Below are 22711 nucleotides of genomic sequence, written 5' to 3'. Positions count from 1 at the left end.
TATAAAATAAATATATAGGTAATTTATTATTATATAATTAAATAATTTTAAATTAAAAATAATATATTATATAATCATATTATAATATATTTGTATATCTTTTTTTTATATATTTAAAGTATAATAAAATTATGTATATTTATTTTAGATGTATAAATATATATACATTTATATATATTATCATATAATTAAATAATTTTAAATTAAAAATAAAATAATATTTAATTATATATATATCTAAAATAAATAAATATATAATTGCTCTTTAAAGTATGCATATATGACATCTCAAAATTAAAGAAAAAAAAAAAGAAAGTAGAAGAAAGAGAGTGAGAGAGAGATTTATACAAGAGAGGGAAAGGGACGGACCTCCCTCGATTCCATAGTTTTGGATGATCCCATGCAGCTTATAGCGGGAATCTCTTCGGAACGCGATTCTGTCCTCTTACCTCCATCTCTTCTCTTTTAAATACTAAAGTATTTTGGCTATCTTCGTCTTCACTGCGCAACAAAATACAACAACATCATGTCTTCTCATTCTACCTTTGCTCTTTCTCCTGTTGTGGTTCCCGGCACTCCACCACCTTCTTCTTCTTCTTTCTCTAACAATTATCCCAATCAGCGACTTCTCTTCTTCTCTAGTAAGTTTCTCTACCTTTCCTTCTATGCTGTTTACTTTTCTCTTTGGAATCCATTTCAATACGCATATATACAGAGGCCTCGTGTCAGCAATTCACTAATAGAACCAGAAGCGAAAGACTAACTATTTACTATTCTTTTTCTTTTTCTTGTTTGGGATTTTGATGGACATCAATGTCATATTTCTGTTAAACAGATCTTTTTTTTTTTTTAAAAAAATTTCTGAAATATCTTATCAGAGTTTTGTTTTGATAGAGCACATTTGAAAAAGAAACTAGAAGTAATTAGGATTCTCAAAAATATAGATTGAGATTTGTTCCATTAAGTTCTAATTAAGTTGACCACTTTCAGTGAGGTCAATAATATAACAGCTTTTATTATGTACCACTGTTGAAAAAGCCAATGATTTTGTTTGATGGCAGCATCGTATATCTCCCAATCAAGCAGGCCATGTTTGTATTTTTTGTGTTTTCCATGACCTTGGCGATGTGCCAACTTCTAATTACCAGCCAAGAAAAATAAATTAATTTAATGTGTTAAACTGAATTTTATCTTCTTCTTACAGGTGTTTGGCAGCATGGGGCTAAAGACAAACGAGTTATCTTTGATGTTCGTTCAAGATGCAGTAGTAGCAGTGCTCTATCAAGACCTCGAATCCAAGGTGCCGGAAAGTTTTGATTTTATCAAAGAATTAAATTGGAATAAATATTGAATCCATATACTTATACGTATATACTCATGTACGTACAAGTAATATTATCAAAATTTGCTTACAGAATATGCAGACGTGCTTCAGACGAATCTTCAAGTGATAAAGTGGCCAGAGATTGTGGAAGATGACATAGAAGACGAAGACCTTGAGGTTATCTCAACAACCCAAAAAACAGATTTTTTTTTTTTTGTTGTTTGAACTTTTTTGTGGTATAAGATGAGCAATAAAAAGGAAATGGTGGTTATGATGTGATTTGGCCAATGAATCCATAGGTTTCTTTACCAAATGAGATCAAGGAACGCATCAAAACTATTAGATGGATGTTGGGCACCATGGATGATGGAGAAATAAGCATCTCGGCTTATGACACAGCATGGGTTGCACTTGTTGAAGATGTTAATGGCAGTAGAGCTCCCCAATTCCCATCAAGTCTTCAATGGATCGCCAAAAATCAACTTCCCGATGGCTCCTGGGGCGACAATAAAATATTTTCAGCACATGATAGGTTGATCAACACATTAGCCTGTGTCATAGCACTGAAATCATGGAATCTCCATAAGGATAAGTGTGAGGAAGGTATTGAAAATTAACAAAGAACACAAATTAACTTACAGTAGATTAATTATCTCTATTCTATTTTTACCTTTTTGTGATGATACCAGGCATGAGATTTTTCAATGAAAACATATCGAAGATTGAAAATGAGAATGATGAGCACATGCCAATCGGATTCGAAGTTGCTTTCCCTTCTCTTCTAGAAATAGCCCGCAGTTTAGGGATTCAAGTGCCAGAGCCAGATGATTCTCCAGTACTGCAAAAGATCTATACAAAGAGAAATTTAAAGCTCACAAGGTTAGATTTCATCAAGAGTTCTCCAGCTTCCATCATGATTATGTTGGTTACTTTATTATTATTACTTTTCAGCTTTTTTTATTATAAGATATCATTAAAATGGTGAGAAAAAGTGACCTTATCTTTAAAGAAATAGCTAGGTCCCTATGTTATCTTATAACATGAATGTAATGTAATTATTATGCTTGTGGGATAGGATACCAAGAGAAATAATGCACAATATGCCCACAACATTACTCCACAGTTTGGAAGGAATGCCAGACCTCGACTGGCATAAGCTTTTGAAATTACGGTGCCAAGATGGCTCCTTCTTGTTCTCTCCTTCCTCCACTGCCTATGCCCTCATGCAAACTAAGGATGATAATTGCTTGAAATATTTAAACAGAACTGTCCAAAGATTCAATGGCGGAGGTACTTAAATATATTCATATAAATTAATGAACTGCCTTTAGTTTTGAATAGAAAATTCCCATTTTCTCACTTTTTTTTTTTTTTATGTAATCTGTTTTTAGTCCCCAATGTGTATCCGGTTGACATGTTCCAACGTTTATGGGCGGTGGATCGCTTGCAGCGCCTTGGAATTTCAAGATATTTCCAACCAGAGATTACTCAATCCATGCAGTATGTTTACAGGTATGATAATAATTAACAAAACCAACTACATGTTCAATTATTAATCACAGTAGTGTGATTAATAAATTAAATTTCAGGTATTGGACTGAAGAGGGTATTTGTTGGGCAAGAAATTCTCCGGTTCATGATATTGATGACACAGCCATGGGATTCAGGCTATTAAGATTACATGGTTTTGCCGTTTCTGCTGGTAAGTTCAGGAAAATAATCTCTCTCTGAAATTGTTAATTTTTCTTCTCCATATATACATTATAGTGATGTTCCTTTTTCGATCTTTATTGCAGATGTGTTTCAGCATTTTGAGAAAGGCGGCGAGTTCTTCTGCTTCGCCGGGCAATCGAATCAGGCGGTTACCGGAATATACAACCTGTATAGAGCTTCTCAAATTGGGTTTCCCGGAGAGAAAATCCTGGATAATGCAAGGCAGTTTTCCGGAAAGTTTTTAAGGGAAAAGCAAGCTGCCAAGGAGCTCCTGGATAAATGGATCATAACGAAAGACTTACCCAGCGAGGTAGGGCAAAAACAGGATCTTCAAACATAAAATATCTTTTAACTGTTGACAAAAAGTGGAGCCGAATCATCTAACTAATCTCATTAAAAAATCTGGATATTCATAAACAACTGTATTAATCACTGTTATTGATTTGACAGGAAGCTTTAATATTAGCTTAGGAGTGGCCACTGACAGGCCATCTAGAAAAGTCAAATGAAATTACAACTACATATAAGAAAATTACTCAAACTGTTAGCGCCTGATGAGTCACCAGGATTAACGGATGAAAAAATTATACAGGAAAATGACAGATGAATTAAGAAAGTGATGATTTTGACAGGTGGGTTTCGCTTTGGAGGTTCCCTGGTACGCAAGTTTGCCAAGAATCGAAACAAGACTATACATAGAACAATATGGCGGCGAAGACGACGTTTGGATTGGCAAAACCCTTTACAGGTATCGTTTGTTTGTGTTCTTGTAAATCCATTTATCCGAATTTTCAAACAAGAATCTTTGTATTTTGCGAACCTGAATTTCAGATACGTCTAGTCAACTCTGTCCGCCATCTGAATAAAGCCACTCAGCATTTGCTAAAATACAAAGCTTGGCAGGCTTCCATCTTTGTCAATTATCATTCTTGTATTTATACACGTCTGTTAGTAATAATTCATTTCAATTTTAATTCATATATTGAATTACATTAATTTAACTTTAACCACAGGATGGCTTATGTAAACAATGAAGTTTATCTTGAACTTGCCAAATTAGACTACAACAATTGCCAAGCTGTACAACTGAGCGAATGGGACTCAGTGAAAAAGTAAGTGATTTTTATATATTGATTTTATTTTTTTTATATGAATTAATTTATATTAACATTCATAAATTAATATATTTTCAGGTGGTATACGGAGTGTAAACTCGAGAGATTTGGGATCAGCGTGGAACGCCTTCTCCTGGCATATTTTATAGCATCAGCCAGTATTTTTGAACCAGAAAGGTGGCAAGAGAGAATGGCTTGGGCGAAAACCACCGTTCTGGTGGAGACAATCACGTCTTATATCGACAACCGGAATGATTCCGATAAGCTAAGAAGATCCTTTGTGAATCAGTTCAGAAACTATATTAATGCACAAGACTACATCAGTATTAATGGAAGGTATGTATATATACGTACAAATACACATTTTTTTTCTTTTTTATTAAAAAATGATTTAAAAATAATATTGCATTTTCATGTGATTGGTGTTACAGAAGGTTGGAATCAGACAAGATAGGGCAGGGATTTATAAGGGTGTTGCTTGGAACACTGAACCAAATTTCTTTGGACGCCTTGGTAACACAGGGACGAGATAATAGCCATCATCTGCGATTAGCCGTAAGTATATCTTTTAATTAAATTATATCAAATAATTCAAAATTTTAATCTTAAATTAACGTATGAGGGTTTTGAACCCAAACTCTTTTGAAACTCTATTTAGGGATTTCACAATAGCAATCAATCTACCCCCGGGCAGACAAGTCCAAGTTAATTTTCTTGAAAAGAGTTTTTGGTTAATAGGGTTTTGTTTTGTTTGGTTTCTCTGACACAATATGTAGTGGGAAAAATGGCTGATGAAGTGGGAAGCAGAAGGAGATAGGCACCAAGGAGAAGCAGAGTTAATTATACAAACAATAAATTTAATTTCTGGCATTTGGATCTCGGAGAAGCTTTTGTCTCATCCTCAATACTTGAGACTTTCCCACCTCACCAACACAATTTGCCATAAACTTGCTCATTTCCAAAACCAAAAGGTCAGTAATGTCAGACTGGTCAAAATTATTCCTTGAATGACCATTTTTGTTAATTTATCTTGGGATTTTGTTTTGCATTTTTCAGGTAAATGACAATGCTGACAGTGTTGTTGGCATTACAAGCCTGCAAATAGAGTCTGATATGCAAGAACTTGTGCAGATAGTGCTCCAAAATTCTTCAGATGACATTGATTCTGATATCAAGCAAACATTTCTAACAGTTGCTAAGAGTTTTTACTACATTGCTTACTGTGATAATGAAACTGTCAATTCTCATATTGACACTGTACTCTTCCAGAGAGTGGACTGATCAATGTATGTATAATTCAATGACATCTCAACATATGGATATTTTGCTTAATAAGCATTGGGGAAAAAAATAAAAGGGTAAATAAGATTTGAATATCTTTCAAAAAGCAAAGCCTAATTCCCATGAGGGGATTGTGCAAACAAAGAAAGTGGAACTGAAATGGTAGACCACATTAAATTGTTTTGCTAAGAAATAAGGGCTCTTTTGAAGGTGCTGGTGAAGTGGTTTCCTCCTAAATGAATGGCGAAGAAAAATGGCAGACAGTGAGATTTTAGACACGTGACAAGATTAGATATCATTCCCTTCAGCTACAAAGTGGAGTTTCACCAAATCCCGTATCAAGATATTTGGTAAACGAACATTGGCTAAGTCTTTCATTGCCTCCACTTCTAAAATGTTTGTGTATGTCTCATTTCTTCATCGTAAGACCAACTTGGTCTTTTTTATTTATCCACAAGGAAACTGCCCTTTTATCCTGAATTGACTAAGGCCATAATATGCTGACAATGGACACCTAAAATCATAAGCTTAAGGTGGCTAGGAAAGCAAACCCAAACCAAAAACTATGTAATTTGTTCAAATACCATTGAAAATGGGAATAATTTTGCATTCCCAAGTCAAACACAAAGATGGCATCCAAAAGCAAAGAGAGAGAGAGCTTAAGGTTGGCATGCATAATTTGGCATTATTTCAGAAGATAATGAAGGGTTTAGCATAAAAGCAAATGAGAGATAGAATTTTGCTTTTATAAGGTATGTCAGAGGGCAAAAAGGCATGATGGAGAATTTCAATAAAAAAGTTAAAACAGTAATGAAAGTTTTCAGAAAGAGTACCACAGCAAAATGGAAGATTCATTTGGACAGAAACCAATATAAGTAATGCACCTCCAATCTCCATCATTTCTTGCTACTTTGGAGTTCGGTTCATTCCTGAATTAGGAATACGGCACGTGAGGACCCCTCCTCTTCTACCTTGTTTCTTTGCCCTGCAAGGGCCAAACATGCAAATGACATGGGGCCATCTCACCATATGCTATCAATAATCATCAACCACCCAAAATAAATATAAATAAAAATGGTACCTGCATTGTGGTTCCAAACAAAGGGTCAAGATCCCATGTTTCTATCCTGCTTATTCAAATGAACCTGATATTCTTGTTATTGAGTTCAAACTTTCGGTGATTGAATAGGCATTTCCTCAGTCAATCACTTTTGTGTTAAAACATAAAATCAAACAGATACGTACATGTACAGCAAATTTGATGATAAGGCATCTAATTTGAAAAGCTGTCCACTCTTGTTGCAGACAAAAAACACCTGGTCCATTAAGGCATACTATTTGTATGTTTTGATGCTGAGCATTGTTTCAACTCGAAAAAGGAAAATATATGCTACCATATTTTTATGGATATGTCCAATACGACTTGATCCCACTTCAGATTATGGTGTCCACTTCTCCATTTCACTCAATATCACTTCGAGATTCGGCACAAATTTACGGCTAGTGCAGGCTCAACTAAATGACTAGCAATAAAATTGCTCTCACAGGTTTAATTTTCAGACTCCCAGCATAATGAAACGTAAGAATGCAGTTTATTTACATGAATTAACGAAATTTTAGCATGCTCAGACTGAATTTCAAGCCAGGATAATTAACTAATCTTGATAACTCCGCACATCACCACCTAAAAATTGTTTTAACTTTTTTGCAATACAGGGAAACTTCGTGCCAAAAGAAAAATTCATATAGTTCGGCAAAGAATTGTCAACCAAGAATTCTCCCAAAGAAAAAGGCCAAAGTTTCTAATAAAGCAGGATTAACTTTGAAATCATAAGAAACATATCTCAGTGTTGCAAGTCATTGTGAAAAAATACAACCTCATGTCTCACATTTGACATATACAAACTTTAGAGTCTAATATACTTAACCTCAGCATCTCCAAAAGTCACAAGCACATGCTAAATAATCATCAAGCTCAGTAGGCAAAATCATCATAGGTAGCACAGCTAATCATACTCCAATTCATCAGGTGTAACTGGCCGTTTGAGGGGGATGATAGATTTCTTTTCAGTGTCACGAGATAACGCTTTCCTCATATCTGAAAACAGACCATAAAATGATATAAGATCGATGACAGCACAATGATAAAACCAAATAATGATGTCAACATTGGACAGAATTACTCACCTAAACCATCTTCTTCTCCTGAATAATAGCGTAGAACCCGTCTATATATTACATAGCCAAGCTGTTTAAAAGACAAAGGATAAAATGGGCATCGACATGTTATCACACAAAACATGGGTGGGGGTAATATGATAGAATAATCATGTTATTGTTACCACAGCTACTTTCTTGTTTAAACATGTTAGTAGGGAAAGCATCGACATGTTATCACACAAAACATGGGTGGGGGTAATATGATAGAATAATCATGTTATTGTTACCACAGCTACTTTCTTGTTTAAACATGTTAGTAGCAAGACAAGAGGTGAATTGGTCATTTTTCACAAGTTGCTAACACAATCTAGTATATTGTCAACCAACCAACCAGCAATTATAAATTCTTTTATGAGCCACACCAATTTGGCTTCACTCATCTAGCGTCTCTATTGGCTCCCGGCTTTTAAAGAATTTTGAGATTCTTTTTTGTTTTGTTTTGTTTATTCAGCTAATTAAAGAGATGTTAGACAATTAATCTCTTAGGGATGGTTTTGAAGTAATGATTAGTCAGATGTCTCCATGGGCTAAGTTAGACATACAAACTTTTATAGCTTTTATCCCTTCAAGTGCTATTAGGAATCATGAACAACTGGTCCACTTTTGTAATTCCTCTTTATTAATTCAACTTGTTCCAGATTATTAAAACAAAAATAGCCTTGGCCCATCTGAAGAGAGTCCAAATTCCTAGAGTGAGTTCCTAGACCCTCAACATCAAACAAAACTTCCTCTGTCAGAAGAAAGCAGAAGTCTGTTTATGGGAGTCAGAAGTTGTTGGGGTCCAGATAGATGAAAGAGCTAAAAATCCTACAAGATCACAGCTATGGGAATGACCAGTAGATCAAGCGTCCATATGGTGTTGACAGCTAAGTACTCAAAGCATCCTACTTCAGTAACAACAATTTGACAGCGCTATTCACAATGGCCAACTGGACGTGGTAACCACAGTGATAGCATAGAATCTTTCTTTTCTTTTCTTTTTTTTAAGAGAACCTCAACAGTACAAGGAAATTATAAAGAGTGGATATAAGAATAATGTTGACTTCAATTCCACCCCATATGGCACATATTTGAAAGAATTGAACTTCATAGTACTCTTCTGAATTTTGAATAATAATGAAATTTAACTCTTATCTGTGGAAATATTAATTTCAAAATTTCAAACAAGCAGAATTAAAATAACAGTTGCAGAAAAGGTTGCTGATAGGAAAAAGATATGCTATATCAAAAAAAAATCATTCTGCAATTAGGACATATTAAAATTAAATTGCTGTAGCTTATTGAATATGGAAATAGACGATATAGCAATTGAGCGCATATTTAATCACATGTCCAGAAATGAAAGAGAAGTTCAAAAGATTCTTACTTTTTCATACATCTTTATGGCCGGTGTGTTTGAAGCTCTCACAAAAAGATCTACAAAATAAGCATTGTCGCTGCCAGGATAAAGTTTTTATTGATAAGAATGCTGGTATTAAAATAAAAACACATAAAAAAGCAACAATAAGAACCATGAAAGCTGTACCATCAACTGCCCAACAATAAGCAATTGAACAAAAGAAGATGATAGCAAGGAAGGCTTGTAAATTTAGTCAAGGTACAGGTCAAAATTAAGTAAGCAAACCATAGTTTTGCAAGAGAAAAAAAATATGGAGTGCACTTTGCAGCAAAAGTGGAAGAATGCCAATTTAAAACATGTTGGAAAGTATGAAGAACCTTTTAAAAAAAAAAAAACAAATACTCGATGCTAATGCTGACAACAAGAGGTGTTAGGTCTTCTCAAAAGTTGTAGACTCCCAATCAGTAGCCCCTCCCAAATACTCCAGTATGAACATTACTCTAATAATCAATAATATCATGATTAATTATTATCCTAATCCTAATATTATTCAGTCGTTTGAAAACCCCCTTATCCTCAAGGTAGGAAAATTGGAATATTCTTTCTTGTATTCTATTATTATTATTATTATTATTTTTAATCCAACTAGCCTCCGAAATTTTTTTTCATCCTTACATGTTTTCCTATCCATTTTGAAAAAATTCCTCCCATTTTGCCATTAATCTAGTAGCCAGTAGTGATAGGGAAAAGTCAACCCCATACTTTCTCCTTTTTAGTGTCATCTTCGTTAATCGTGTCTTCGTGCGTCTTTGTCAACATTTAATTTTCTTCTTTCTATTTCACTTTTTTCTTCGTTCATTATCATTTTGTCTCCCACAACAGCTGAATCACATCACTGGGGAAACAAATAGATTTCGATCTCTAAAACTTATTAAAATCTATCAATTGAACCATTTCAAACAATTTCTCCTAATCAATCGATATGCTAGTTGAAGTTGTTTTAGGTCACCATTGAACTATTGCATCAACACCTCACAGGATTCAAATGGTGCATAAGTTGTTGACTAATTGCCTCCTGGCATCATAAGGATATACTTGTTGGATGTTGGCAAAAGACAAACGCTTTATCTTATCCAAGGTCTCAAGCAAGGTATTGGTAGTTGGTGATCACAAAGATTATGGTAATAGCTGGTGATGACAAAGATTATGGTAATAGCTGGTGATGACGAAAAAATAGGTTTGGTAATGAAGGCCACAGCAGAAATATAACTTTTGGGAAGAAAGTAGAAGGTCAATCAACTAATAGTTCACAGCAAGAATAATCATCTCCAGCAATCAAGGCCAAAAAGGTAAAAACAGTGGCAATGAAAGCACAATGTCATGAAAATAATAAAAGCAACGACAATGAAGAAACACTAAGAAAATACCAGTGCAATAAAGGCTTACTAATAAATGTAAATGGCAACAACAATGAAGGTACACTGACCATACAGAAAACCCGATGGCAATGAAAGCACACATAACAGTCTTCCTAATTCCTAAAAGTCTAATACCATTTTAAGTGAAAGAACTTAAAGAAATTGTAAGAAAAAGAAAACGTTATTTCATTGTGTGTTTACCCGTGGTTTAGGGTCAGTTTATACATACATCTCTATAGGAAAAGAAACAAATAATTACAAATTGATTTACAAATAATTATAATTAATTCTTCCTAATTTTATAATTGATCTTTCCTAATTTCTCACACTCCAAAATCACTGTTCTGATACAATGGTATAGTAGTGAATGAAAAATGCAAACTTAAGAATCAGAGATGCACATGACAACACACAGTTGACATGCTTGATGCACTCATCAATTAAACAATTCAACTTAAATTCACATATTGCAGGGAAAAAAGAATGAAGACCCACAGACTTCTTGTTTAATAAAGGTAAGCAGACAATACAGTATGTATGATGTCATTCTCACAGCTTCATGTCCACATAAGAATTCCCTAAGATCTCCATGACAACTAGAAACTCACATAGCAAAGTATAACAACATGCGAAAGAGAGACAAAACTCCCAGCAACATGAATAATCATAGGACCACTAGAGTAAAGAAATAAAGAAAGAATGAAGAGAGAGAATAAAAAGAAAAGATAATTTACAAAAAAAAAAAAAAGCATTAAAAAACAATATTTTGTACAGCGCAAAAACACTATATAAGTGCTCTTAGGCCTATAAATAAATAAATATATAAATATATATATATATATATAAAATAGATGATGTCAACTACGTGATTTTGTAAATATGATAATTGTTGTTCACAACTGATCTAAAATATAACATCCACTATGAGGTATCAAAAGATTTGTCAACGTTATAACTAACAGTTAACAGGTCAATATAGACCCTAAACCTCTGCATTATAAGATCCAACATGAATACAATTGAGCAGGCGTCAACAAAGAGTCCAATTTTTATACATAAAAAATTGCTCATTGTTGTTGTATGATACAAACAGTATCACAGTATAAGAATGGATTTTAAATATTAACTAAATGTACACATGAGCTGATGAAACTTACAAATAGGTGGACTCAACATATAAAAGCAGGCTTGACTTTATCTAGTGTAAAGAATCCTTACATCTTGTCACTGATGTCTTCCAGTAAATTCATCAGTTTCTTAGCCAATTGCTGTCTGCGGTATTCTGGTGCAACAGTTACTGCAGTAACATGACCATGCCACAACTCACCTTGTCCTTCAACTTTTCCCATAACTACAATCATATTTCAATGCATTAATTTTCTGCAAACTTTCATCAATCTACAGGAACATACTAGAGCAAAAATGCAAAGCAAAGAGACAAGAACAAGAAAACTAACAAGAAAAGAGGAAATTCAAATAATATCCATTCCACATTCTCATATAACAGTCAGTACTGATTTCTGAAGCTAGCAAAAATTTAATTAGACAGTTATTCCAGGTGAACAAGATAAAACCCACTTGGCTTCCAACAGGAACCAAAACGCAAATAGCTTCTCACAGAATTCTAAGTCCAAATTACATATCAGATAACACAAATTTGAACAGGGTGGGCCCTACCACCAGCACTCCATCAACCATAAACAACTGTCTAACCCTTCATATGAATGCTTGACCACAGAATTAAATTCTGCACATGCCAAAAAGATTGGCCAAGGCTAACTCTTTGCAGAGCAACCAAGCACCATTTAATTCTTAATTCCTGGTCTGAAGGCAATGATTATCCACGTTGCTCACTAAATTTTTGAAACCCAAAACGATAGCAAAACGCAAGTGAACTTAGAAGTGGCAAGTGACAGTTCAATATGGCAAAAAAGATGAACATTGTGCGATAATGCCACAATAAAATTCGTAATAGTAACCCAGTACATGAAAATATGTGTAAACAGAAGTGCAAAATCAGAGAAGTAATAATCCAAATTAACCCTAAAATATTAAATAAACAAAAAAGTTTGAAGAAAGAGTGAGAGAGAAAGTGTGTACTGTAACCCATGACTCGGTTACCGGGGCCTTCAGCGACGTGAAAATAGTCGGGCCATCTCGCCAAATAGGTCATGTAAAATGACATATTGAACTGTAATATCATGCGTGTTTCAAGAAAGAAGACGAATCAGTGGCATCATTAACACGATAATTACGAGTTTCATAGGAAGAAAAAAAAAAAAAAAGACTTACCGTTTCAGTAAGATGGTCAAGATTAACAGAAGCGAACCTCAGAAGATCGTTGCAGCAAAATCTGCGTATCGTCGTCATTTCTCTTGCAGATAGTGAAACTTGGAATCCTGGAAAGGTGAAAGGTCGAGTAAAAAGAGAAGCCAAACAAGTGGGTTCGGGGTTCGGTGGCGTTCACTGACGTAATCGTTTAAATTTCAATACCCATTCATTTATCGGATTTTGACTCCAGGATTTTAACTCAATTATACATTCTTTTGGGATGCCATTTAAGAGAAATCAATTAAAATAACCAAAATTCAGGGGATTAAAATAATATTAATAACTTTTTTAAGGGTTACGCAGATATAATCAAAACTTCAAATTTAATATTAAAATATCTCACCTCACGATGTTTTATACAAATCAATACCAGAACGAAACCCTATAAATTTTGAAATATCTTATTTAACACTCTCACTCAAATATCAACAACGTGATTTATAATTTATAATTTTACCAAGAAATTTGGTTAAATCCTCTATGATTGAATCCACACCAGGCCGATTCAGTTTTAAAAGTTAGATCGAGTCTATTTAATTCAAATCAAATTTACTTTATTCGAATTCAAACTAAATATAAATCAAAAGATTCAACTCTTATTTTAAAAACTGAAATGAACTCGAGTGAGAAGATGTTTGTCTGATTCAATTTAAGTTTAAATCGAATTTATTGTTTGAATCAGTAGTTCAAATTTACGGTTTAATTTAATTTGAATTCCTAGTTCATATCAATTAAATTAATAATTCAAATTGGTCATTTAAATTTATAACTCACTTTAGTTTAAATTAGTATTTTTTATATTATTTAAATAAAATAATATCATTTTATTAATAAGTTATAAATTTAAATCATAAATTTGAGAAATTCAAACTAAAATCTGCGTAATTATATGAACTTTATTTCGAAATATCATTTAATTGATGACAGTGTATTAATGTGAAATAATATTTTTTTGATAATAAAAGGCAGAACATTTTGATGTTTTACCATGTGAGTTTTTCTTATTATATTTTCTATGTTTAGTAATATTCTTCTATACAAAGGGTAATACTGTATTTTACTGTATGAGTGTAAATTGATATTTTACTATGTTAAATATAAATTGAGATTTTATCATAAAGTATAAAATGATATTTTTCAAACAAGTCATTGAATTTTTTAAGAATATATATTATATTTCTAATGAAGAATTTTTTTTTTTAATTACGAATATTGTAGTCAAATTATGTATTGAAAACTTAACTTTTTATATCATGAATTCTGTATTTTATTATATGTTAAGTCTTTTAAAAAATAAAGTAATAAAATATTAATAAAATGATAAAAAATTATAATTGACTTATTATTATTTTGAAAAACATAACAAATATCCTTAAAATTTAAAATTTTTTTATATGCAATCCTATTGCACATTATTTTTTTCTAAAAAGTGTATCAATTTATATTGTAGAATATGCATCGTATAATATATTTACTGTATTATATTAATTCGATATATCTTATAATACGTATTATTTTTTTGTCTGTATCATATAATATGTGTATGGATAACTATGCTTAGGAAATGTGTATAATAAGCTTTGATATTGGCATGATGAATATTTTACCAAAAAAAGGGTAAGTTGACAATGTGAGCATAATAGAAAGAAACTTACAGCCAGTAACAGGAGCTCCTTAAAGAGACAGACCAGCTCTGTTCTCGGATTTTCTCTTCACCAATTGTGTCTTCAACACCATTCGTCACCCTCTTTCTTCGCTCAGCTATCGTATCTATACATGCCTGACAAACAGAAAAGAAACTTATGATTCAGTTGTTCTTCTTTCTAATTTTAATAATACAGAGATCAAATCTCAGTCTCCAAACCCAAATGATTTCAAAACATCAGAGAACATGAGTCTATATTAAGCTACAAATTCCAATTATACACAGTTAACGCATGAAAGCGTCCCTTAAAAGCAAGAAAATTTCAACATTTCAACAGCTATAGGCTTTCTAAAGACTTGCCTCTGTTTCTTCAAAGACAATAATAAGCTTATTGACAACTCTTGCATTAAGAAGATAAAATAGGCCCCCATACACCCCTGTCTTGAAAATTTAAATGCAAGAACAAACTATATAAAACACAGAAACTACACTAGGCACTGTAAGTTGTAAGAACCAATTAGTAGGTGACTTGAGGGAAAAAGGACAACTAGTTGAAGCTCATACCTTGGGATAAGAATACAGAAATATGTACCACCAAGGGCAAACTAATAACAGTATGATCATTGTAAATAAGAGTGAACGCAAGATTAGCCAGCTACAAGCAATCGCTGATACTCCAGTCAATGTTATCATCCATGGTTGACACCTAGTGACAAAAAGATGAGAAAAGAAAATCAAATCATGCAATAAAACAAGCATAGACGAAAACGTTACATCACAATGGTAATTTCTGAAGGGACTGTACTGTTAAAAGAAAAAAAAATGTTTTAAGTATGATCTATACTAGAATTTAAGCGGAATGAAAGAGCAGTTTGATTTATACTTGAATGAAGATAACTGTCTCCAGTTTTCAGACCACAATCCCATATATATGTTAAACTCTCAATGGTAACACAATTTTTTTGCTTAAAATATACCTCACTAAACAGTTTGCCTAGTTTTGATAGTTCAATAGTCACCAGACTCGCCACCAGTGTATATCAGCCATATCAGAACAACTCTCATTAACAGTCAAAATAGGAAATACTGGAATAAATACTCCAGATCTAAAACAATTATTCTTTTCTCAATAGATGTAATTTTCCTCTGCAAACAAATGAAACCTAATACATATTTTCTAGAAAAATGGTGGTAATTATTTATTGATATATTCACTGACGCAGCATGACAGCCCAGGACAAGTCTTCAGAACTTTTTTGGGCTTACTTATATATCTTGCCATGGACTTGTGCTTATTAGATGGTAGTAGTCATCTTTTTTGTATTCTATCTTCTGTCACTGTATCTCTCTATTAATGAGACTTGCATTGAGTCAATTTGGGTTTCCTCTTGATTGTCCAATGAAGACAGAAGTGATCAATGAAACTTGTATAAGGTCTCATGGTGTGAATGAAACCTTTAAGTGATCTCAGTTCTAACCTCTAGGTAAGCATATTCTTATAACTTCGTGGACTTGCTTAAAATGGCATCACCATTTTATGCTTTACCATATTCCATCTTCCTGAATAAGACTCCCTAATTGGTTAGTGCTTGTGTGAAATGTAGGCACGCGCCATTTTTATGCATGAATCTATCATCATGAGTCAGACTTTGAAGTAAATTAAAATCACCATCAAAATTGACACTGCAAACTCTGTTGAATGATCTCATTGCATCGCCACGATACTTGTGGTAACAATGGCTTAATATTGATACCATGAACCAATATTGACATCATGAATAGTAAATGATTCGCTGTGGCAAGAAGCAAGGGTGTATAGGCAAAACAAGATCGTCGTAAAAGCCAGAAAATTGTTGTGGCAAAGGTTGTGTTCCTTGTATCAAGCAAGAAAATATTGTTTTTTTTTTTTTCAGTAATTAGCAAGAAAATTTTGTGCAAGTGGGATATGTCTAATGAAAATATACTTTAACTAAATTTTCTTCCCAGAAAAAGTTGTACTAAACAAGGAAAAGCTTGTATGCCATAGAGAACTATCAATAGGACCCTAAACCTGAAAGAAATATAAGAGTGTACAAGACAAGAGAGAGAAATCTGGGTTATACCAAACACGGGTTGTGAGGTTAGACTCAGAGAGAGCTCCATAGAAAGAGAGCATAATGAAATAATTATTGTAGAAGATGCATCCCAATTAGGTGAACTCCATAAATCTTTCTATCTTCTCTTTTGTTAAGTCACACATGAAGTTTCAGTTTCCATAACGGGGTATTCATTGCATACCACTTCGAAAAATAGCTGCTTTTAAATTCAAAATTCCCATTTAAATCCTATGCTAAAACTGGAAAAATAAATATACTAAATTTTCACTGGATACCCTCATTTGGCCAAACGACTATTTCCCACCCAAGGTATTCTATATTCTCAAGTGTCCCCCCTTTAACTATGGAAATACCAAATATCTACCCATGGACTGTTAAAAAAAACGGATTCAAGGGCAAAATCGTCATTTTATTTATAATATTAACAATAAATTAAAATTTAATCCCCGTTTCCCCCCCTGACCCCCAAAAACTAACCATTTCCCCCTAGGCCAAGTTTTGAAAAATAGCATTCCCCCCCCTAGGGTTTAGTTTTCAATCCCCGACACCAAATCCGGAGCCATCGCAGACGACGAAGCCTTCCCGATGCACCACCATGCTCCGACGGCCTCTCTTCTCTCCTCTGGAACACCGATCGGCCCAGATCTGGCGAAGACGACTACCTAAAATTTGAAGAGCTTCGTCGTCTTCGTCTGCGAAGACGAACGTCGAACGTCTTCCCACATCTAGGCCGTCGAACGTCGTCGTCTTCGTCTTCCCAAGGTCGTCGTCATCGTCTGGGAAGACGAAGAGCTTCGTCTCCCGACGAAGCTCTTCAAATTTCAGGTCGTCGTCTTCGCCAGATCTGGGCCGATCGGCGTTCCAGAGGAGAGAAGAGAGGTCGTCGGAGCATGGTGGTCCGTCGGGAAGGCTTCGTCGTCGGCGATGGCTCCGGATTTGACATCGGGGATTGAAAACTAAACCCTAGGGGGGGGGAATGCTATTTTTCAAAACTTGGCCTAGGGGGAAATGGTTAGTTTTTAGGGGTTAGGGGGGGGAAAAGAGATAAAAGTTTAAGGCGTTAGGGTTCCGTTAAATTTAACTGCTCATGGGTGGGTATTTGGTATTTTCATAGTTAAAGGGGGGGAACTTGACAATAAAGCATACCTTGGGTGGGAAATAGTCCTTTGGCCCCCTCATTTTTCTCTAAAGTGATACATAGCACAGATTATGAGGCTAAAAAGTTCATTTATGGAAGGTACTCTAATTCACATGAATTGCAGTGAAATATAAACAAGAAAATAACTTTAATCAAAACCCACCAAGCTATAATTGACAAACAAGTGAAAGCCAATATCTGAAACTCCAATTTCCCCTAAAAGCTCAAAATTGACATCGAAAGATGATTAGTGAAAGTGCTAGTGAGAAAGACGCTGACCAAAAAGGCTTGGTATCCCAAACAGAATCATACTCGAGAGAGAGGTAATTGAGATAGCCATCCATGTCATGAATAACACCATTTTCATCCATGAACACAGACTCTTTTGGGTCACTTGAATTTGCTCCAAAAACGACACTTTTGGTGCCAATTTTTGCCATTTTGAACGAATGTGAAGAAGCACGAGGCCATACAATGGAGTTTGAGAGATAGGGCTTTCGTGGTCTCAGTGCACAAGAGAAAGAGAGAAGCAGGATAGATAGGGTTCCCATTTTTCAGGAAAATAAAAATAAAAACTTTGAACTGTACTAAAGCAGCGAGAAGCAAGGAAGCCAATGGTTCGCTGACGAGTAGAGATGATTTTGGTGGAGGATTCTCCCGTAAAAATAGATAAAGTGATGTAAACTAAAAATACTTTCATAATCAGAGACGGGCATATTTATTCACTCCGAATCCACGCTCATTTTTGTATTAATATATTTAATTAAAATTATAATATATTTTTATATTTTTAAATTATTAATATTTTTGTTGTGTTTATTAAAACAAATAATATATATTTATGTAATATTTAAAGAATACGAGAAAAAGGTTATTCCTAGCAAATATGAGAAGGGGAAGAAGATTTTTTTCCCTATTTAGGAAATAGGATGGAGATTTTTTTCATAGAAAATAGGTAAAAAGTCATTTTTATCTATGTAATAAGGATAAACAAGAGATAAGAATTAATATCTTTTACAAAGATGAATATAAAAATACAATATTCGATTTCACCCTTCTTTGTTGTCATCCATATTAGCGAGACATTAAAACGGTATTGTTTTATTTGTTTTTAGTTGTTTTATTACTTCATTACACATACTTCTCTGACTAATGTGCGAAACATCAACTCAATTCCAAGACACCAACCTTGTTACAGTTCTAGACACGTCAATTAAGCCGAGCCAAATGGAGGTCTGGTCAAAAGCACAAATTTAAAATCAAGTTTAATAAATTTGATCTGGTATTGTAACATGTCAGACATAGTTTATAAACCTTTCGAATTGGGCTATGAGTTTTAATATTAAACCAATAGATCAATCCGGCCTAATCTGTTACTATTTAAAAAAATATAAATTAAAAGAAAAATCAAACAACAAAAGGGCATCGGCCAAAGTAGAAGCCTTCTAAGTTTTTTTTTTTTTTAATTTTTTTATTTAGTTTTTTTTTTATATATAAACCAATCCAACTTTTCATCAATTTCAGTTTATCTCAATCTCAATTCTTTCATTATATTCTCAATTTCATTTTCTCTTATTAACTCTCTTTCGAAGATTATTAGAATTCGTAAATAATAATTCTTTGTGTTTATAATTTCATTTTTATTTCAATTTTATCATTACAAAATATTACAAATGGATATAATATCAAAAGAATTTAGAGATTTGGATATTAAAAATGAGTAGATAAATGACTTAATATATATATTTTATTTATGTTTGTAATTTATATAATATATAAATCAATTTATTTATACTATATTACAAACTTATAATATTTTTCATTATGTAACTCCAATATTTTTTTGCTATAAATAAGAGATTATAAATAAAATGTTAGAAGTATTGTTCTCGATTTTAATAATTAAAAAATAATTTCTATTTAAAAATTTTAATTAAATTTTTTAACAAATTGTTTAAATGGGCCGGCCTATATATATATAGAGCTGAGTTTTAGGCTTTTAAAAATATATATACCGGTTCGACCCTGTCCAAAAGTCTATTATTGTATGAGCCTTGGGCTCAACCCGACTCACTCTCATGTCTGTGGTTATGATATTTTCAATCTTATTAACGGGTTTCATAGTATAAACCAACAACAATCTTTAATATTCCATGTATAATAAACAATAACTTGAGATAAGATCGAACCAAATTAATATGCACTTCACTGACATTCTCAAAATGTGCAATATTTCCTCTGGGTTTCAATAAAAAGTGGCTTGGAAGTAATGCTCATTCTTAAAATAAACATATAGTCAGTCATTGCAACAGAGAATTAAAGAGAATAATGATATAGATGTAGGTTGAACACCTGGGGCTTGGGCTGTTCTAAAATCCTAAGCTAAGTGAACCTTTTAGCTTTATAATGATGGATATTTCATATTTTGTTGACATGAATAACTTTTCTCCTGCACTTGTGTTTCTGTTTACTGCATTTCTCAGTTTATGTTCTGTTGGAAGCCTACGAAAACTGGAAAAAAGGGTGTTCTTGGTGAGGCCAACGATAAATCTTTAACCCACAAAACACTAAATTTCGATAAATTTCAACAGAGAAAGATAAACCCAAGAGCAATAACATTGTTTACAAAAGTAATCACAGTGTTGACAATCAATAATGAAAATTACACTTCTACTCATTCTTCCAAGCATACAGTAGCAATGAAAAACCAAGACCTTGTAATCGGTGATCTCTAAATTGCTCAGAATAACACCACATCAATACAGAAGGATCAAAAACAGATTGGCTTGCCCACAACTTTTCAGCAGAAAGACAAGTTTGGAACATGAAAACTGCATTGCCCATGGCATTACCAAATAGCCAATTATGAACATCCCAAAATACTTCAACTGGGTGCCCATCAACCAGAATAGTTTGGTTACCCCGGAAGTTCCACTTCAGCCTCTTGACTTGCAGCACTGTCATAGTATCAATGCGAATCACAAGGCAAGGATCTTTAACATCAATGGTGTCACACTCAATTGCTACATCATGCATCTGCCCCTTGTCACAAAACTGAGCCTTGGTGCCGTAAAACTTCTTGCCAAATATGTGCTCTCTCTTGGCGATAAACATGGCATTTAGGTTAACAGGGGCAGTATCCACCTTCCTGTAGGCTTCCCTTTTCAAATCTCCAAGGAGTAACACTATTTCTTGGTTATATGCAACAGCTAAATAATATCCCTCCAAAGGTTCAGGCCCAGGACCAAATCTAGCACTAGATAAGTCCCAATATATATCAATTTTACTAGAATCTACCTCTAAATTTTTAGAACCTTTTCTCTTGGAGAACAGCCATGGTTTTATCTCAACTTTACAGAGACACTGATGGGTTGAATCATCAATTGCAACGCTAAGGCCTTGACCCATGAGATTCCTCGTCCATGTGACAGTAACAATCAAGAAAGAACGACCATGGAATTTGCACTGATAAACACAAGTAACCAAATTTTGACAAGCTTTTGTTGCACTTGATGATGATGAATCAGCAACTTGAACTCCATTTTCACCAAAACAAGAAGGAAAGTCCCTCATTGTACACCAGAAAGTCTAAATTTTTCCTTTGCACTGACCAGTAAGATACTGCTTCTTCACTAGATCAAAAGAATGAACAAAAGCACAAAATTGATATACAAAGAACAATAATGACAACAAACACTGCTCTACCTCAGTCAATTGAAGATTAAATTAGAACCCAATACCCAGATGCTTCAAGATCAGCTTCTCAATGATTTACTCTGATCTGAGTTGTGTCATGTCTGGCTTTTGAAGCTTACAGTTGCATATGAAAAAGACACAGAAATAAAAGAGCGGTTTTACATTTGCTTCACTGTCAATATCTCTGAGCTATATGTCCATGTCAAAAACAAACCAAAACAAAAACCATTAGAAGAGCTAAAAGATAATGTTACATAAACAGAAAGAAATGGAAATTGGTCATCGGATTTAGAGAGATAGAGAACTGAAATCAAATGGGCAAGTGAAGAATGGATGAGACTAAAATATTTGTAGCTGGAAAAAGGCTGGTTTCTTATACAACGTTGCACTAAAGAAAAGCAAAAAGGTATCTCACTCACACATTAAAAAAAAAATTATTTGATTTTGTCCATAATTAACAGAATCATTATGGGCTATCTTTTAACTGACATTAACACATGGATTTAGCACAACAGTCCAAAGCTTAAACACTAAAGCATTCCAAGTGAGACAAACACCATGATTACAGGGAGAAGAAGAATTAAAGAAAAAAAATAAAGGCAAGTAAGATCTGTCATGCTTTTCTGGCACTATCTGGCTACAGTTTCCTGTCATTATTTTCATTTACAATTGAAGATTTTAACATCATTAACTGAAGTGGGTGTTTTCCTTTTTCTTCGCTAAGGAATGGTGAATTGCACAACAATAAAATTATTATCATTAAATTATTATGATGGGGTTTCTGTCTATCACATCAAAACAGTTTGCCAAAGAATTTTTTTTTACTTTTTCTTTTTTTTTTTTTAAATATGGTTTTGCTTTATAATTTGTATAATATTTTCAATTGACTGATTTTACATATCAATTAAACAAGAGTGATTTAACTTTCTCTTTACCTTAAAACCAATGTTTTTGGATCTGGATGTTGATTCAAAGAAGACACAATCTAGTTCAATCAATGGCCAGATGATTTAATTAGTTATCAGATTGATTAATTGTTTAAAACAATATTTAAAATAATTTTATATAATTAATTATTAGATATATAATATAAATTATATTAATAAAAAATAAACTTTATATATATATACATATTTAAAATTGATAAATAAAGCTTTTTGCTCTAGTCTTAATAATGAATTTTTATTAAGAAAATTGAAATTTTCTATTGACCAAATTATAGAATATTTCTTTTATTAAATATAAAATTTTTACAAATTTAAATGAATGTATTTTTTTTTGTACAATTAAATATTTTGATAACTTACAATCATATTTATTTGAAACTAAATAATATTTCTTAAATTAAGATTTTATTGAATATAACATTAAATTACATTTAATTCTCCTAATATA

At 33.2% G+C, this 22711-nt stretch overlaps 4 protein-coding genes across 7 annotated transcripts; 1 reads left to right on the top strand and 3 right to left on the bottom strand.

Annotated features, from left to right (window-relative positions):
- Positions 1-318: 318 nt before the first annotated feature.
- On the top strand, positions 319-5458 carry LOC123211143 ((-)-kolavenyl diphosphate synthase TPS28, chloroplastic-like). 2 transcript variants are annotated; one of them, XM_044629685.1, is made up of 15 exons: positions 319-641; positions 1205-1300; positions 1416-1501; positions 1624-1927; positions 2014-2203; positions 2400-2614; positions 2716-2836; positions 2914-3026; positions 3121-3347; positions 3670-3785; positions 4051-4149; positions 4231-4488; positions 4584-4707; positions 4929-5123; positions 5209-5458. In XM_044629685.1, exons 1-15 carry the CDS (start codon positions 527-529, stop codon positions 5431-5433), a joined length of 2484 nt encoding a protein of 827 aa, XP_044485620.1. In that variant the 5' UTR covers positions 319-526; the 3' UTR covers positions 5434-5458. The 2 variants fall into 2 exon arrangements, with proteins under 2 accessions (XP_044485620.1, XP_044485621.1); XM_044629686.1 differs by lacking the exons at positions 4929-5123; positions 5209-5458 and adding an exon at positions 4811-4887.
- Positions 5459-7232: 1774 nt separating this feature from the next.
- Positions 7233-14521, bottom strand: LOC123211868 (N-terminal acetyltransferase B complex catalytic subunit NAA20-like). 3 transcript variants are annotated; one of them, XM_044630811.1, is made up of 7 exons: positions 14397-14521; positions 12703-12809; positions 12511-12601; positions 11629-11761; positions 9020-9089; positions 7621-7681; positions 7233-7531 (listed from the first exon to the last, which is right to left on the bottom strand). In XM_044630811.1, exons 2-7 carry the CDS (start codon positions 12778-12780, stop codon positions 7440-7442), a joined length of 525 nt encoding a protein of 174 aa, XP_044486746.1. In that variant the 5' UTR covers positions 12781-12809; positions 14397-14521; the 3' UTR covers positions 7233-7439. The 3 variants fall into 3 exon arrangements, with proteins under 3 accessions (XP_044486746.1, XP_044486747.1, XP_044486745.1); XM_044630812.1 differs by lacking the exon at positions 14397-14521 and having other exon boundaries at positions 12532-12601; positions 12703-12933; XM_044630810.1 differs by lacking the exon at positions 14397-14521 and having other exon boundaries at positions 12703-12922.
- Positions 14522-14944: 423 nt separating this feature from the next.
- On the bottom strand, positions 14945-18318 carry LOC123211869. The gene is made up of 2 exons (XM_044630813.1): positions 17900-18318; positions 14945-15092 (listed from the first exon to the last, which is right to left on the bottom strand). Exons 1-2 carry the CDS (start codon positions 18169-18171, stop codon positions 14945-14947), a joined length of 420 nt encoding a protein of 139 aa, XP_044486748.1. The 5' UTR covers positions 18172-18318.
- A 1847-nt stretch (positions 18319-20165) lies between these two features.
- On the bottom strand, positions 20166-21852 carry LOC123211146. The gene has a single exon (XM_044629687.1). It carries the CDS (start codon positions 21191-21193, stop codon positions 20291-20293), a length of 903 nt encoding a protein of 300 aa, XP_044485622.1. The 5' UTR covers positions 21194-21852; the 3' UTR covers positions 20166-20290.
- Positions 21853-22711: the final 859 nt, after the last annotated feature.

This window comes from Mangifera indica, chromosome 3 (genome assembly GCF_011075055.1).
Source record: "Mangifera indica cultivar Alphonso chromosome 3, CATAS_Mindica_2.1, whole genome shotgun sequence".
NCBI lineage: Eukaryota > Viridiplantae > Streptophyta > Magnoliopsida > Sapindales > Anacardiaceae > Mangifera > Mangifera indica.
The sequence above is the reverse complement of the archived record's forward strand: the minus strand, read 5'-3'. Positions and strand labels throughout refer to the sequence as shown.

Excerpts from the sequence above, each read along its gene's own strand:
- LOC123211143 (XM_044629685.1), top strand. The coding sequence starts at position 527 with ATGTCTTCTCATTCTACCTTTGCTCTTTCTCCTGTTGTGGTTCCCGGC. Across the intron at positions 642-1,204 it reads GCGACTTCTCTTCTTCTCTA|GTGTTTGGCAGCATGGGGCT; the intron begins GTAAGTTTCTCT and ends TTCTTCTTACAG. Across the intron at positions 4,489-4,583 it reads TACATCAGTATTAATGGAAG|AAGGTTGGAATCAGACAAGA; the intron begins GTATGTATATAT and ends TTGGTGTTACAG.
- LOC123211868 (XM_044630811.1), bottom strand. The coding sequence starts at position 12,780 with ATGACGACGATACGCAGATTTTGCTGCAACGATCTTCTGAGGTTCGCT. Across the intron at positions 12,602-12,702 it reads TTGACCATCTTACTGAAACG|TTCAATATGTCATTTTACAT; the intron begins GTAAGTCTTTTT and ends ATGATATTACAG. Across the intron at positions 11,762-12,510 it reads TAACCGAGTCATGGGTTACA|TTATGGGAAAAGTTGAAGGA; the intron begins GTACACACTTTC and ends ATATGATTGTAG.
- LOC123211869 (XM_044630813.1), bottom strand. The coding sequence starts at position 18,171 with ATGGGAACCCTATCTATCCTGCTTCTCTCTTTCTCTTGTGCACTGAGA. Across the intron at positions 15,093-17,899 it reads TGGGATACCAAGCCTTTTTG|GTGTCAACCATGGATGATAA; the intron begins GTCAGCGTCTTT and ends TTTTGTCACTAG.
- LOC123211146 (XM_044629687.1), bottom strand. The coding sequence starts at position 21,193 with ATGAGGGACTTTCCTTCTTGTTTTGGTGAAAATGGAGTTCAAGTTGCT.